At 64.7% G+C, this 12,979-nt stretch overlaps 4 protein-coding genes across 4 annotated transcripts; 3 read left to right on the top strand and 1 right to left on the bottom strand.

The window, feature by feature from the left end:
- The first annotated feature begins 406 nt into the window (after positions 1–406).
- AGBL2 (AGBL carboxypeptidase 2) lies at positions 407–3,877 on the top strand. The gene is made up of 11 exons (XM_077784428.1): positions 407–536; positions 943–1,026; positions 1,115–1,222; positions 1,300–1,450; positions 1,526–2,290; positions 2,368–2,530; positions 2,652–2,788; positions 2,874–2,964; positions 3,042–3,151; positions 3,226–3,488; positions 3,621–3,877. The coding sequence occupies exons 1-11, from the start codon at positions 407–409 to the stop codon at positions 3,875–3,877; spliced, it is 2,259 nt and encodes a 752-aa protein (XP_077640554.1).
- A 535-nt stretch (positions 3,878–4,412) lies between these two features.
- MTCH2 (mitochondrial carrier 2) lies at positions 4,413–7,489 on the top strand. Its single transcript, XM_021556062.3, has 13 exons — positions 4,413–4,568; positions 4,656–4,740; positions 4,828–4,934; positions 5,072–5,098; positions 5,537–5,590; positions 5,672–5,729; positions 5,826–5,877; positions 5,964–6,023; positions 6,249–6,342; positions 6,459–6,506; positions 6,767–6,834; positions 7,083–7,158; positions 7,288–7,489. The coding sequence occupies exons 1-13, from the start codon at positions 4,482–4,484 to the stop codon at positions 7,372–7,374; spliced, it is 903 nt and encodes a 300-aa protein (XP_021411737.1). The 5' UTR covers positions 4,413–4,481; the 3' UTR covers positions 7,375–7,489.
- An 867-nt stretch (positions 7,490–8,356) lies between these two features.
- On the top strand, positions 8,357–9,933 carry NUDT8 (nudix hydrolase 8). Its single transcript, XM_021524768.2, has 4 exons — positions 8,357–8,577; positions 8,643–8,775; positions 9,432–9,509; positions 9,583–9,933. Exons 1-4 carry the CDS (start codon positions 8,357–8,359, stop codon positions 9,811–9,813), a joined length of 663 nt encoding a protein of 220 aa, XP_021380443.2. The 3' UTR covers positions 9,814–9,933.
- Positions 9,934–10,253: 320 nt separating this feature from the next.
- On the bottom strand, positions 10,254–12,756 carry NDUFV1 (NADH:ubiquinone oxidoreductase core subunit V1). Its single transcript, XM_021556061.3, has 10 exons — positions 12,622–12,756; positions 12,455–12,537; positions 12,207–12,377; positions 11,944–12,127; positions 11,672–11,861; positions 11,125–11,337; positions 10,884–11,050; positions 10,729–10,810; positions 10,508–10,653; positions 10,254–10,433 (listed from the first exon to the last, which is right to left on the bottom strand). The coding sequence occupies exons 1-10, from the start codon at positions 12,673–12,675 to the stop codon at positions 10,350–10,352; spliced, it is 1,374 nt and encodes a 457-aa protein (XP_021411736.1). The 5' UTR covers positions 12,676–12,756; the 3' UTR covers positions 10,254–10,349.
- Positions 12,757–12,979: the final 223 nt, after the last annotated feature.

The raw sequence follows: 12,979 nt of genomic DNA, 5'->3' as shown, positions 1-12,979 counted from the left end.
GTCAGGCTCTGCTGCCAGGGAGCAAGTGACAGGACAGAGGAAACAGCCTCAAGCCAGGGTAAGTTGAGGTTAGACGAGGGGAGGAATTTTCTTGATAGAAAGTGGTGTCAGGTATCAGAAGGGGCTGTTCAGAGAGGTGATGGAGTCCCCAGCCCTGGAGCTGTCTGAAGAATGACTGGACATGGCACCCAGTGCTGTGGTTTGGTGATAAGGTGGGGATTGGTCACAGGTTGGGCTCAATGATCCTGGAGGGCTTTTCCAACCTTAATGACTGTAAAATCAGTCTGGATCCTTTCCCAGCTCTGCTCCAGGACCGCCCCATTCCTTCCTGTAGCTCAGCAACCAAGTGCCAGCCCAGCCCTGACACTGCCACTGCTGTTCCAGATCTCCCAGGGCTCTCACGGCCATGGAGCCCGCAGGGCGCCGCGCTGCCCAGGGAGGGGAGGGGGCTTCAGCAGGGTTCGGTGGGGGACAGGTCCTGAAGCCCTATGACAGCTTCATCCGCGCCCACCTGCGCTTCTATGGCTACTTCCGAGGTGAGTCCTGGCCGCCCTGCCCTCCTGTCCCTGGCCTGTGTCCCCTCCTGCTCCTGGCTGCAGCGCTGTTCTCCCCAAGACGAGAAGACAGGTAGGGAAGAGACTGCCATGTCCCCGGGAAAACCCTCCAGGCAGCATCCCAAGGCATCCACCATGGGCAACACCGGCTCTAGCTGGCAACGAGGTCCTGGGCCAAACCGTGAGTGAGACCCTGCAGCCCCTCACAGTCCCCCAGCACAGCAAGTGTGGTGGGAGGGCCTGTCCTTGCCTTGATTTTGGGGAATGCCCCTACCCCAACCCCACTGGAGACCCCCAGCCCTTCCCGGTGCTCTTGCAGCCCCCAGGCTGGTGTGGACACTCCAGCAGGGCAGACTAGCTCCCTTAACGCAGCCCTGGATGTCTCCAGGAGAACCGCAGGCTCCATTCATCCTCCCCGCTCCCCGCTGGCCTGTGGAGTGTGAAGTCATCCAGGAGACAATTGAGCACATCGGTGAGGGGATGCTCCAGCTGTCCCCCCGCCTCACCCCTGTGCCAGACCCCTGTTGTGTGTATGGAGTCTGTGTCTCCCCCTCTCCCAGAATGGGTCCCCCCCAAACCAGAGCCCTTCTGCCCACCCATGGGCCCAGAGCAGGCCCTGTACACCCTCGGTGTGGAGCAAGGCACTGTCGTCTACCACTCCAGCCCAGGTAACGGAGCATGGGCAGCACCCCTGAGTGCCTTTGCTCTCCCCAGACCCCCATCACTGTCCTTGCTCCTCTCACAGTGCTCCAAGGCTCCTGCTTTACCTGTGCTCGGGTCGGGGGAGCCCCGGGGCCGCTCTCCTCACCAGCAGCCCCCTTGGAGGGCCCCCAGGACACCACACTGCTCTTCGAGTCCCGCTTTGAGAGTGGGAACCTCCAGAAGGCCATCAAGGTGTAAGAGAGAGGCTGGGGGGCATGGGGCCTCTCGTGTCAGCCTGGATCCGGAGCAACACCCTTCCCTCCATGCAGGGGCCCCTACGAGTACGTGCTGATGCTGCGGCCAGACCTGTACACGGCCAAACACACACAGTGGTTCTACTTCCGTGTCCAAAACACGCGGCAGGAGCCGCTCTACCGCTTCACCATCGCCAACATGGCCAAGCCCAAGAGCCTCTATGGCCAGGGCCTGCAGCCACTGCTCTACTCCCAGCGGGATGCCCAGAGCCGTGGCATAGGCTGGCGCCGGGTCGGGACCGACGTCCGCTACTACCGTGACAGCACGGGGGAGCCGCCGATGTTCCGGCTCAGCTGGTCCGTGCGCTTCCCGCACAATGGTGACACGTGCTTCTTCGCTGCCTGCTACCCCTACACCTATTCGGACCTGCAGCGCTACCTGCGCGCGCTGGTGGCTGACCCGGCGCGCTCGCGGTACTGCGCGGTGCAGGCGCTGTGCCGCAGCCTGGCCGGCAACACCGTCTACCTGCTGACCATCACCAGCCCAGGCGGCGCGGCCGGCAAGCGGGTGGTGGTGGCGAGCGCCCGTGTGCACCCTGGTGAGAGCGGCGGCTCCTGGGCCATGAGGGGATTCCTCGATTTCCTGCTGAGCAGCCACGAGGACGCGCAGCTCCTGCGCCGCCTCTTCGTCTTCAAGGTGGTGCCGATGCTCAACCCTGACGGGGTGGTGGTGGGCAATTCCCGCTGCTCCCTGGCAGGACGGGATCCCAACAGGGCCTATGGGAAGGCGCTTCCCGGCTCCTTCCCCGGCGTGTGGCACCTGCGGGCCATGGTCCAGAGGTGAGGTAGGCGCAGGGAGCCGGTGGGACAGGGCCGCTCCTGCAGCGGTGCTGGTGGCCATATCCTGATGTGTGCAGGCTGCTGGCAGAGCGGGAGGTGGTGCTGTACTGCGACTTCCATGGGCACAGCCGGAAGAACAACGTTTTCATGTACGGCTGCGATGCCGGTAGGGATGGCACCGGGACACGGCTGCGCCAGCGCGTGTTCCCCCTGATGCTGAGCAAAAACGCCCCCGACAAGGTGGGACATGGATGCTTCAGAGCCACGTGTTGTGGTGACAGCGGGAATGCAGCCACCCTCTGTGCTGCTTCCCGGGCTGTCCCTGTGAGGTTGGGATCCCTCTGACCCTGGGGGCCCCCAGTTCTCCTTTTCCAGCTGCAAGTACCAGGTGCAGAAGAGCAAAGAGGGGACAGGCCGAGTCTCCATGTGGCGCCTGGGCGTCTCCCACAGCTACACCCTAGAAGTGGCCTTCAGTGGCTCCACGCTGGGTGAGAGGCTGCCACAGCCATGGGGACAGTGCCAGCGGGGTGGTCCTGGGTTAGGAACTGCACTTGTTTCCTTTTCTCTCCCCTTCAGGTGGGAGGAGCTCCCACTTTAGTGTGCAGGACCTCGAGTCACTGGGCCACCTCCTCTGTGACACCCTGCTCGACTTCTGTGACCCTGTGCCCGCCAAGGTGGGCTTGGACCTGGCCCAGGGTGCCTTGGTGCCACGGGACCATGATGACACCCTGACACTGGCACTGTCCCACAGCTCCAGCAGTGCCTGGTGGAGGCGGATGCGCTGCTGCAACGGCAGATGGGTCGTGAGCCAGGCTCTGGAGGCAGCTGGAGCGATGTGTCCCCCTCAGAGCTTGAGTCCAGGTATGTCATCCCCTGCCACCTCATGTTACTCTCTGATGGCACTGGGAGCTGCAGGTGGTTCTTTCCCCCTGCAGCACCAGTGGCTCTGACAGCTCCGTGTCCGAGGGGATCCCAGATGACTTCCACAGCCCTGACCGACCAGTGAGTCTCCACGTGCCACTGTTTTTGAGGTGGCAGGAATGCAGAGCCAGGGTGGAACATGGTGACAGAGAGTGCAGATATCCCAGTGACACTTTACCACCTGGCACAGATGGAGCCACGCAGGAAGAAGCAGCTGCAGAGACGGAGAGCAAGGAATGTCCTGCGCCAAACAAACCGGAGCCACACCAGCATCCCGGTGAGCCTGGAGCCACCACAATCCATCCAGGCCCTGAGGGGACAGTCCTGCAGGGACACTTGTCCCCAGTGCTGTCCCACCCCTCAAGAGGGTCTGATGCCTCTCCTGTGCCCCTCAGGCTGGGACCCGCAGGCATCCAGTTCTTCCTGGTGTCCAGAGTGGAGGTGTTAGTGCTGGAGAGAAGCCCAGAGCCAGCTCCAGTATCACCTTTCCCAGGGGAGCTGGAGCAGAGAATGGCCCCTGTGCCGCAACAGGAAAGGTGCCTGGAGCTGACTCTGGAGTGGCCCTTCCCAGGGTACCTGAAGCAGGGAATGGCCGCTGTGCCACCAGGGGAAGGCATCAGCTGGACAGTGGCACAAGCACTGCGACACACTGCAAGCCACCGCTGAGCCCCCGCCACCGTGGTGCCACCGGTGACTCTTCCCGGGATCCAGCCGTGGGGGCCCTCCTGGGGCCATCCTGGGAGCGGGGTGGGCGCAGGGACAGGGCACGTCCCCTCACTGTCCGTGCAGTCGCCTCACGCTGCTGTGCCTGCGCTCGGCAGTAAAGATGCTGCCACCTCCATGTCTGTGCCTGGTGCTGCCTGTTCTCATTGTGATGTACCCTCATGGGTCCTCCTGTCCCCGAGCCTGGCCAGAGTCTTGCTGGCAGCCAACCTCGAGCCACCATGGTGTGGGCCCTGCCGCCAGCGTGTCACCTCTGTTGCCTGGTGTCACCTCAGCCCTATCCCCATGGTGTCACCTTGGGGTGCCTCCTGAGCGCTGTCCCCCCTGTCCCCGCTGTCCCCACAGGCCCAGGGGTGCGCCATGCCCGCAGGCCCCGTTGCCATGGCAACTCCCGCGGCGCCGTTTCCATGGCAGCCGCTGCGCTCCCAGGGCGCCCCCAAGCGGCCGGAATCGCGTCACGGCGACGCCGGAAGTACCGGGGAGGCGGAAGCGGAAGCGGCGGCAGCCGTGGCCGTGTCCTTCTGTGCCGTGACGCCGGGGCGGCACCATGGCGGACGCGGCCTCGCAGGTGCTGCTGGGCTCGGGGCTCACCGTGCTCTCGCAGCCGCTCATGTACGTGAAGGTGCTGGTACAGGTAAGGGCGGGAGTGGCGGGGTTGAGAGGGGGTACCGGGCCCGGTATCGGCCGCGCGGGGGGTACAGCCTGCCCGTTCCCGCCGCAGGTGGGCTACGAGCCGCTGCCGCCCACCCTGGGGAGGAACATCTTCGGCCGCCAGGTATACCAGCTGCCCGGCCTCTTCTCTTACGGTGAGTCCGCCCTGGTGGGGCCGCCCCGGCGCCGTCCCGGCGCCGCCGTGGGGTCCCCCCGGGGCTGACGGTCCCCGCTGTCCCCAGCCAAGCACATCGTAAAGGTGGACGGGAGAGCAGGACTCTTTAAAGGCCTCGCCCCCCGCCTCTGCTCCAGCGCCATCGGCACCGTGGTGCACAGCAAAGTGCTGCAGGTACCGGCACGGGCGGGGCGCCGGGCCCGCGGCGCTGCAGGGACCGGGGGTTCTGCCGCCGGGACTGGGGCTCACCGGGGCCCCCTGGCTCCCTGTACAATGCTGGCCCTGCGCTGACCCTGCCCTTTGCTCCACAGCGGTACCAGGAGGCCGAGCAGGCTGAGGTGGGTGCAGAGATGCTTCCCATGGGGAATCCATCCTTCCCTTCTCTTCCCTTCTCTTCCCGTTTCCTCCTTTCTCCCTCTATTTCTCTGTTCCTCCCTTCTCCTTTTTTCTCATCTTCCTTCCCACATTCCTTTCATCTCTTTCTCCTTCTTTTTCCCTTCTCTCTCTCCCCTTCCCTCTTTCCTTCATTCTGTTTTGTCCGTTTTCCCTTCTCCATGCTTTCCCTCCTTCTTTTCCCCTTTGTTTCCCCCTGTTCTTTCTTTCTCCTCCGCTCCTTTCTCTCCATTCTCTCCCTGCTCCCCACATCCCCTGGATTTGGACAGCCCCAGCCCTGCATCCGGAGTGCTCCAGTGGGCCAGGAGCTTCCACTTTCACCCTGGGCACAGCGTCCCCTCTCCGGGCAGCTGTTCCCACCTGACTCCTCCTTCCCCCTCCAGCCTGGAGCCAGCAAGAAGGAGCCAGTGTCCTCACTGGAGCAGGTGCTCAAGGAGGTGAGGAGCAGCAGGAGGAGGAGGAAGGCAGTGGGATGTCGCATCCCTCTTCCCTCCTGGTGATGCTCCCTTTGTTCCCAGACCTCCCGGGAGATGGTCGCCCGCTCTGCCGCCACCCTCATCACCCACCCCTTCCACGGTAGGTGTCCCCCCATCCCAAGGGACCGTGGGGCGCAGTGCCAGGTGCCTGCTGTCCCTGCTGTGTCACGCCCGTGTCACCCGCGTGTCCCCACAGTGATCACCCTGCGCTGCATGGTGCAGTTCATTGGCCGAGAGACAAAGTACAGGTATGGCCCGGGGGCTGTGTGTGCTCGGGAGCCCTGGGAGCCCGAGATGGCCCTGACGTTCTCCCTCCTCTTTCTCGCTATCCCAGTGGGACACTAAGCGCCTTCGCCACAATCTACCGGGAAGAGGGAATCCTGGGATTCTTCGCGTGAGTACCGGCAAGGCAGGGAGGGGCATGGCAGGGGTGACATCTGTGGGAACATCCCAAAGCCTTCTTGGGAGTATCCTGGATCCCTCCAGTAGCTCCAGATCACTCACCCGAGCATCCCTGCTCCCTGGGATGGCTGCTGTGGGAACAGCCACCCCCTGTCCCAAACCAGCACAGTCGGATCCCAGCCCTCAGTCAGCATTCCCACTGTTTCCTCCCTTGCAGCGGCCTCATCCCGCGGCTCCTCGGGGACATCCTCTCCCTGTGGCTGTGCAACATGCTGGCCTACCTCATCAACACGTACGCGCTGGAGAATGGGGTAGGCTCCGTGCCGCGATCCGGAGTGCCAGGAGCTGACGGGGGACAGCTCCAGGGGTATTCTGGGAGCCACAATCCCATTTTGGGGGCATTCAGGTGCTGTTGCTCCTCCCCCAGGTCTCCACCATGACTGAGATGAAGAGCTACTCCCAGGCGGTCACTGGGGTGAGTGCGGCCACGGGAAGGAGGTGGATCCTTTCCCTAGGGAGCGGTGTGTTCCTGGAATCCTGCGGCTGCCAGGGTGGGGATGGAGCTAGGCTGGGATCAGCCACATTAGCCCACAGGCCAAGGGATGCTCCCTGGAGGACATGTGTGACCCTGTGGAGGTGGCAGGAGTGGGCTCCCTCCCCAGGGTGGAACTCCGAGGGGTTCTCCTGATGTGGAGGGAAGAGGGAACATCCCACTGATCCCTACTTTTTCTGCAGTTCTTTGCCAGCATGCTGACCTACCCCTTCGTCCTGGTCTCCAACCTTATGGCCGTGAACAACTGCGGGTGAGTCCCTAGTCCCACTGACACCTGTGTTCCTCTGCCCCAGGGAGAGTGTGTCCAGGATCAGCTCCTGGAACCATTTTACCAAAATTCCCCAGTGGAAAGGTGCTTTCAGTGCTCCACCGGGTTGATCCCTCCTTGCTTAAAGTGGGAGAGGGTTGTTTTGGGGTTCAACCCAGTGTGGAGCTACAGAGGGAACAGGTCATTTCCGGGTGGGAATAATTCCCTGTGGGTCTTTCCTCCTTTCCCAGGTTGGCCGGGGGGCTCCTTCCCTATGCACCCACCTACTCCTCCTGGCTGGATTGCTGGAGCCAGCTGCACAGGGAGGTAAGTGCTGAAGCTGGGATATGCTGGCCTACACCAAACACGGAGAGGAGCCAGGTGGGAGCCCCATGGGGTTTGGAGAGGCTGCCCTGGACCTTTTGTGGCCTCTCCATGGTTGTTTTCCCTTTCCAGGGCAACATGAGCCGAGGGAACAGCCTGTTCTTCCGCAAAGTTCCAGCAGGGAAGCGATACGTGTGGGAGGAGCAGAGGTTCCGCTGATTCCAGAGATGGGAATGGGGTTGTGGAGCCAATGACGGGCTTTGGAAGCAAAGAATCATGGAGAGTGATGATTTCTATACAGTTTTTTAAAAATCATTTCCTGCTGAGAGCTGAAGATGCAGGTGTGAGAGTTTCTGTCTATGGGAGTTCTCTGGGAAGAGGGGCTGGCTGGTCACCAGCATTCCCTGATTTATCCAGGAGCCTTTTCCCAGCCTCTAACACCGTTGAGGCTGTTTCCACAGTGGAAATTCCCTGAAAAGCCCAGGTGCCTGGTGGCACGGAGAGCCAGTGGCACGTGTGGGCTGTCAGAAGTGGGCGGAGTGTATGCTTGGAAGGGGTTGTTTTACACCTGGAAGGGGTTGTTGGATGCCTGGAAGGGTCCTTGCAAGGCCTGTAGGGGGGCAGAGGTGAGCCTTGCACACCTGGCGGGTGTGTGGAGCTGGAAGGTGGGGTCACACAGCTGGCAGGGGCTGTCACACACCATCAGGAGGGACACACCCCGGAGGGGTTACTGCACACCTGGCTGCTGTGCACGTGATGAGGGTTATAGCACAGCTGGAGCAGGACTAGCACAGCCAGCAGAGCCGGAAGGTTGTTGCAAAGCTGGAGGGTAGGTGGCACACCTGGCCGGAGTTGTTGCACACCTGGCAGGGCTGGAGCAGGACGTGCACACCTGGCAGGGACCCTGCGAAGGTGGGACGTGGGTCACACACCTGGGGGCGGCTGTCGCACACACAGACAAAGCGCTGCACGCCTGGGAGCGGCTGTCGCACAGCAGGCGGGGGCACGGCCGAGCTGGCAGGCGGTTTCATTCGGGTGGTTTCGTACCCGGAGCGGCCGTTCCGCGCCGGAGGAGGCTGTGGCACACCGGGCGGGGCTGCCCCACCCTCGGTGCGGAAGGGCCGCGGCGGGGCGGGCTCGGTGCGGGGGGCGGTGCCGGTCCCGCCTCCCCCGCTGCCCCTCCCCGCCCCGTGCCGGCGCCATGGCGGGCCCGGGCGGTGCCGGCGGTGCGGGGGACGCCGGGGATGTGCTGAGCGGCGGCAGCGAGCGGCGGTGCCGGGCGCGGCTGGCGGCGGGGGGCGCGGGGGGCGCGGCGGCGGCGGCCGCGGTGCTGGTGCCGCTGTGCTCGGTGCGCGGCCGCCCCGCGCTGCTCTTCACGCTCCGCTCCCGCCGCCTCGCCGGCCCCCACAGCGGCGACGTCAGGTACCGGCGGGGGGAGCGGGCACCGGGGCCGGGCCGGCCCTGACCCCCCCCGATCCCTCCCGCAGCTTCCCCGGTGGGCGGCGGGACCCGGCGGACGGGGACGCGGTGGCCACGGCTCTGCGGGAGACTCGGGAGGAGCTGGGGGTGGCGGTGGCGGCCACCAGCGTCTGGGGACAGCTTCGGACGCTGCCCGACCGGGTACCGAGGGTCGGCGGGGCTTGGAGGCGTGGGGACAAGGGCGTGCGGGGACAAGAGCAAAAGGGCAGAGGGCAGGACACGGGGACGGGTTCGAGGTGACCGGGAAGGCGGCAGGGTCATGGGCGGGTTCAAGGTGACAGGGACAGGGTTCTGGCGTGATGGGTTTGGGGTGTCAGGGGTTTTGGTGACAGGAACAAGGCCACAGGAACACGGAGAAGGAAGGGGTTCAGTTGACAGAGACAAAGCAGTAGGGACACAGGTGACAGGGACAAGGCAAGGAGGTGGGTGACAAGGTGCAGGTGACTGGAGGTCAGAGGGACAGGAACACAGGTGAGGGGGGTTGCAGGTAGCAGAGGATTGGAATGACAGGGGAAAGGCAGCAGGGTCACGGCTGACAGGGACAAAGCAATAGTGTAATTTGTGGCAGATTCAGGGTGACAGGGACACAGGTGATGGGTGTTAGAGGTGATGGGGACAGGGCAGCAGGGACAAGGGTGGTGGATTTGGTGTGACAGGGACAGATCAGCAGGGACAGGAATTGTGGGGATTCAAGGTCACAGGGCACAAGGCAGTGCCTGCACTGGGTGCAGAGGGGTCAAAGCACAGGCACTTTGGGGAGGGGGTGTCACCCTGTCCCTTGCTGACACGCCTTCCAGCATGGAATGACCGTGGCACCCGTCGTGGCCAACCTGGGGCCGCTGGAGGCCTTGACACTGAACCCCAACCCTGATGAGGTGAGTGACTCCTCCCCAGGCCCACTCCCCTTTCCGTGGCAGCTGCTCTGGTCACTGTGGTCTGTGCTGACAGGTGGAGGAGGTGTTCACCCTGCCCCTGGCTCACCTGCTCCGCGAGGAGAACCAGGGCTACACCCACTTCCGCATGGCCAGCGGCTACGGATACACCTTGCCCGTGTTCCTCAACGGCCCCCACAAAGTGTGGGGGCTCACAGCCATCATCACCGAGCTGACCCTGGAGCTGCTGGTGCCTGGCCACTACCGCAGGAAGACCCACGTGCCTCCCCGGAAAGCCCCAGCCTGAGCGGGGAAGGGCAGGGGGGTCCCCGTGCCTCGGTTCTCCCATCGCACACGGGGGAAACGGCTCAGAGCCCAGCAGTGATGTCGCACACTGTGATTCAGTAAAAGCCATGTTTGGAACTGCCCTGGGCTCCGAGTTGTGGAGTGGGGCCAGGACAGCTGGCCCTTGGCACAGGCACAGGAGGAGGAGTCCTGGTGCTACTGTGGCAAGGACAGGGATTGTGGGGTCCCCAAGGAGGGGACTTTGTCTGTCAGTACCCTACAGCCATCACCTCTGCCGCACCTCTAACCTCATGGAAATTCATGATGTCCACTCTGGGGGTATCGAGGCCCCAGCTGTGTGACCCCATGATCCCTGGGGATCTCTTGCTCCAGGGGCAGCAGGACACAGAGGGCCTCTTCCCTGTCAGTCCCTTCTGACACCCATTTAATGTCCACAGCAGAGCCTGGGAGCACAGCAGCATTTATTGGGAACCCTCCTAGTGCTGCCAGCACCCCCAAAACCCCTTCCAAGCAGAAGGGAGGTGTGGTGGTGAATCCTTATGCCGACACCGCTTGGCCTTTGGCCTCGCTGTAGCGCCGCATCCTCTCCTCCAGCTCGGGGCGGAAGTGGCGGATGAGGCCCTGCACGGAGCAGAGGAATTGGTTAATGGGGCAGGGAAGGCTGCTGGCCCCTCCAAGCCGTCCGGGCCCCTCACCTGCACGGGCCAGGCTGCGCCATCGCCCAGGGCACAGATGGTGTGTCCCTCGATCTGCTTGCTGATCTCCCAGAGCGCGTCGATCTCGGCGACCTGCGCGTCGCCCCGCACGAACCGCGCCATCACCTTGTTCATCCAGTCCACGCCTGCAGGAATTGGGATGGGAATGGGTCCCTGCCGTGCCCCGCCCCGCAGCCCCTCACCCATGGCTCCCCGCCCACCTTCCCGGCACGGGGTGCACTGCCCGCAGCTCTCGTGCTTGTAGAACTCGATCAGGCGCGCGATGGCTTTGACGACGTCGGTCTGGGGAGAGAGGGAGGGTGAGGAAGGTGGGGGTTCCACCGCGGCTGGGGGAGTCGGAGGGGCTCTCCCTTACCGATTTATCCATGACAATGACAGCGGCTGTGCCCAGCCCGCTCTGCGCCTGCACCAGGGAGTCGAAGTCCATCAGCACCGTCTCACACACAGACTTGGGCAGCAGTGGTGTGGAGGAGCCGCCGGGGATGACGGCCAGCAGGTTGTCCCAGCCCCCACGGACACCTCCTGCAAAGAGGAGGGTCAGGACAGGGTCAGGCAGCTCCGGCCCTGTGCTGGCCCGGCTTGGCCGCAGCGCTCACCGGCGTGTTTCTCAATGAGCTCCTTCAGCGGCACCGACATCTCCTCCTCCACTGTGCAGGGCGTGTTGACATGCCCCGAGATGTTGAAGAGCTTGGTGCCGGAATTCCGCTCCCGGCCGAAGCTGGCGAACCAAGCGCCGCCACGCCGGCAGATCGTGGGGGCCACTGACACCGTCTCCACGTTGGCCACCGTGGTGGGGCAGCCAAACACACCTGGGGAAACATTAGGAAAAAATTCCTCCCTGTGAGGGTGGTGATGCCCTGGCACAAGTGGCCCAAAGGTGCTGTGATTGCAACATCCCTGGAAGTGTCCAAGGCCAGGTTCAACAGGGCTTGGAGCAATCTAGGATTATGATATGCAGCCCATGGAAGCAGAGTGGAATGAGACAGTCTTTTCATCTCCCTTCCAACCCACACCATTCTATGAAGCAGTGGGAGCTCTTAATGGACAGGGTGTTGGCTGTGGTGTTGTCCCTGCAGCAGGACAGTGTCCTGGGGACAACTGTTTTGGGGTGGCAGCTGGGAACTCAGAGCTGTGGGGCCGTACCCACGTCAGCGGGGAATGGGGGCTTGAGGCGGGGCTTCCCCTGCTTGCCCTCAATGGACTCGATGAGCGCCGTCTCCTCGCCGCAGATGTAGGCGCCGGCGCCGCGCACCACGAACACGTCGAAGGCGTATCCCGACCCGCAGGCGTCGCCGCCCAGCAGCCCGGCCTCGTAGGCCTCACGGATGGCCACCTGCAGCGGGGCAGGGGGTGAGCCCAGGAGCATCCCCGGCCACGCCGGGGGGCGTGGGGAGGCTGTGGGGGGCTTCCCCCACCTGCAGGTTGGAGGCCTCGTTGTAGAACTCGCCGCGGATGTAGATGTAGGCGGCGCGGGCGCCCATGGCCCGCCCCGCCACCAGGCAGCCCTCCAGCAGCTTGTGCGGGTCGTGCCGCATGATCTCCCGGTCCTTGCAGGTGCCCGGCTCGCCCTCGTCCGCGTTCACCACCAGGTACTTGGGTCTGCGGGCAGCTCACGTCAGGGGGGGCTCCCCGCAGGGCGGGGCCGCGGCACCGGCGCTGCGGGCGGTCCCGGTCTCACCTCCCGTCCGGGGGTTTGTTCATGAAGCTCCACTTGAGCCCGGTGGGGAACCCGGCACCGCCGCGGCCCCGCAGCCCCGAGGTCTTGATCTCGCCGAGGATCCAGTCCACGCCCTTGAGCAGGATCTCCTTCGTCTTGTACCAGTCGCCGCGGCGCAGCGCGCCCTGCAGCCTGCGGGCACCGGGCACGGTGGCACCGGGCGCTGAGCCGGGGGCACCGGCGCTCCCCGCGCTGCTCCCGCTACTCACCGCCAGTCGTGCCGCCCGTAGAGGTTGGTGAAGATCCGGTCCTCATCCCGCAGCGACCCGAACTGCGTCTTCTTGGGCGCCGTCTGCGGGGACACACGGATTCAGCGCCGGGAACACCGGAACCGGTACCGCACGCTCCCGGCGCTGCCCGCCCCGTCGCCGCTCACCGAGAAGGAGGCGGCGGGCAGGCGCCGCAGCGCCAGCAGCTGCCTGCCGGCCATGGCGGGGGGCACCGGCACCGGCACCGACCACCGTCACCTTCAGCCGCCCCCGCGGTGACGCCAGGGGAGCGCCGGCGGCGCGGCAGTGACGCCACGAGAGAGGCCGGACCGGGGCCGGTCTGGCGGCGGGGCCAGGGCGGGGCCGCGTTCGCAGGGCGGGCTCGCTGCCGCCGAGGGGGCGCGGCCTCGCCGGCCGCGCGCCGGCACGTGCCCCGCGCCCGCGCCCGGGTCGGGTTTCGGCGCTGAAACCGGAGCCCCCCGTGCGCCCCCCCGGAGCCCCCCGGGGCGCCCCGCTCCCCCCCTC

This window comes from Lonchura striata, chromosome 6, assembly GCF_046129695.1.
Source record: "Lonchura striata isolate bLonStr1 chromosome 6, bLonStr1.mat, whole genome shotgun sequence".
Classification (NCBI taxonomy): domain Eukaryota; kingdom Metazoa; phylum Chordata; class Aves; order Passeriformes; family Estrildidae; genus Lonchura; species Lonchura striata.
Note: the sequence above shows the minus strand (reverse complement) of the source record. Positions and strands in the feature narration are given on the sequence as shown.

What these genes read in the sequence shown, in the direction of transcription:
- NDUFV1 (XM_021556061.3), bottom strand. Translation starts at nt 12,675, where the DNA reads ATGGCCGGCAGGCAGCTGCTGGCGCTGCGGCGCCTGCCCGCCGCCTCC. An exon ending in TACGGGCGGCACGACTGGCG is followed by an intron (nt 12,378 to 12,454) that starts GTGAGTAGCGGG and finishes CGGTGCCCGCAG; the next exon opens with GCTGCAGGGCGCGCTGCGCC. An exon ending in GCTCATTGAGAAACACGCCG is followed by an intron (nt 11,051 to 11,124) that starts GTGAGCGCTGCG and finishes TCCTCTTTGCAG; the next exon opens with GAGGTGTCCGTGGGGGCTGG.
- AGBL2 (XM_077784428.1), top strand. Translation starts at nt 407, where the DNA reads ATGGAGCCCGCAGGGCGCCGCGCTGCCCAGGGAGGGGAGGGGGCTTCA. An exon ending in GGAGACAATTGAGCACATCG is followed by an intron (nt 1,027 to 1,114) that starts GTGAGGGGATGC and finishes CCCCTCTCCCAG; the next exon opens with AATGGGTCCCCCCCAAACCA. An exon ending in TCCACGCTGGGTGAGAGGCT is followed by an intron (nt 2,789 to 2,873) that starts GCCACAGCCATG and finishes TTCAGGTGGGAG; the next exon opens with GAGCTCCCACTTTAGTGTGC.
- MTCH2 (XM_021556062.3), top strand. Translation starts at nt 4,482, where the DNA reads ATGGCGGACGCGGCCTCGCAGGTGCTGCTGGGCTCGGGGCTCACCGTG. An exon ending in TGGAGCAGGTGCTCAAGGAG is followed by an intron (nt 5,591 to 5,671) that starts GTGAGGAGCAGC and finishes CTTTGTTCCCAG; the next exon opens with ACCTCCCGGGAGATGGTCGC. An exon ending in GGAATCCTGGGATTCTTCGC is followed by an intron (nt 6,024 to 6,248) that starts GTGAGTACCGGC and finishes CCTCCCTTGCAG; the next exon opens with CGGCCTCATCCCGCGGCTCC.
- NUDT8 (XM_021524768.2), top strand. Translation starts at nt 8,357, where the DNA reads ATGGCGGGCCCGGGCGGTGCCGGCGGTGCGGGGGACGCCGGGGATGTG. An exon ending in CCCCACAGCGGCGACGTCAG is followed by an intron (nt 8,578 to 8,642) that starts GTACCGGCGGGG and finishes TCCCTCCCGCAG; the next exon opens with CTTCCCCGGTGGGCGGCGGG. An exon ending in TTCGGACGCTGCCCGACCGG is followed by an intron (nt 8,776 to 9,431) that starts GTACCGAGGGTC and finishes CACGCCTTCCAG; the next exon opens with CATGGAATGACCGTGGCACC.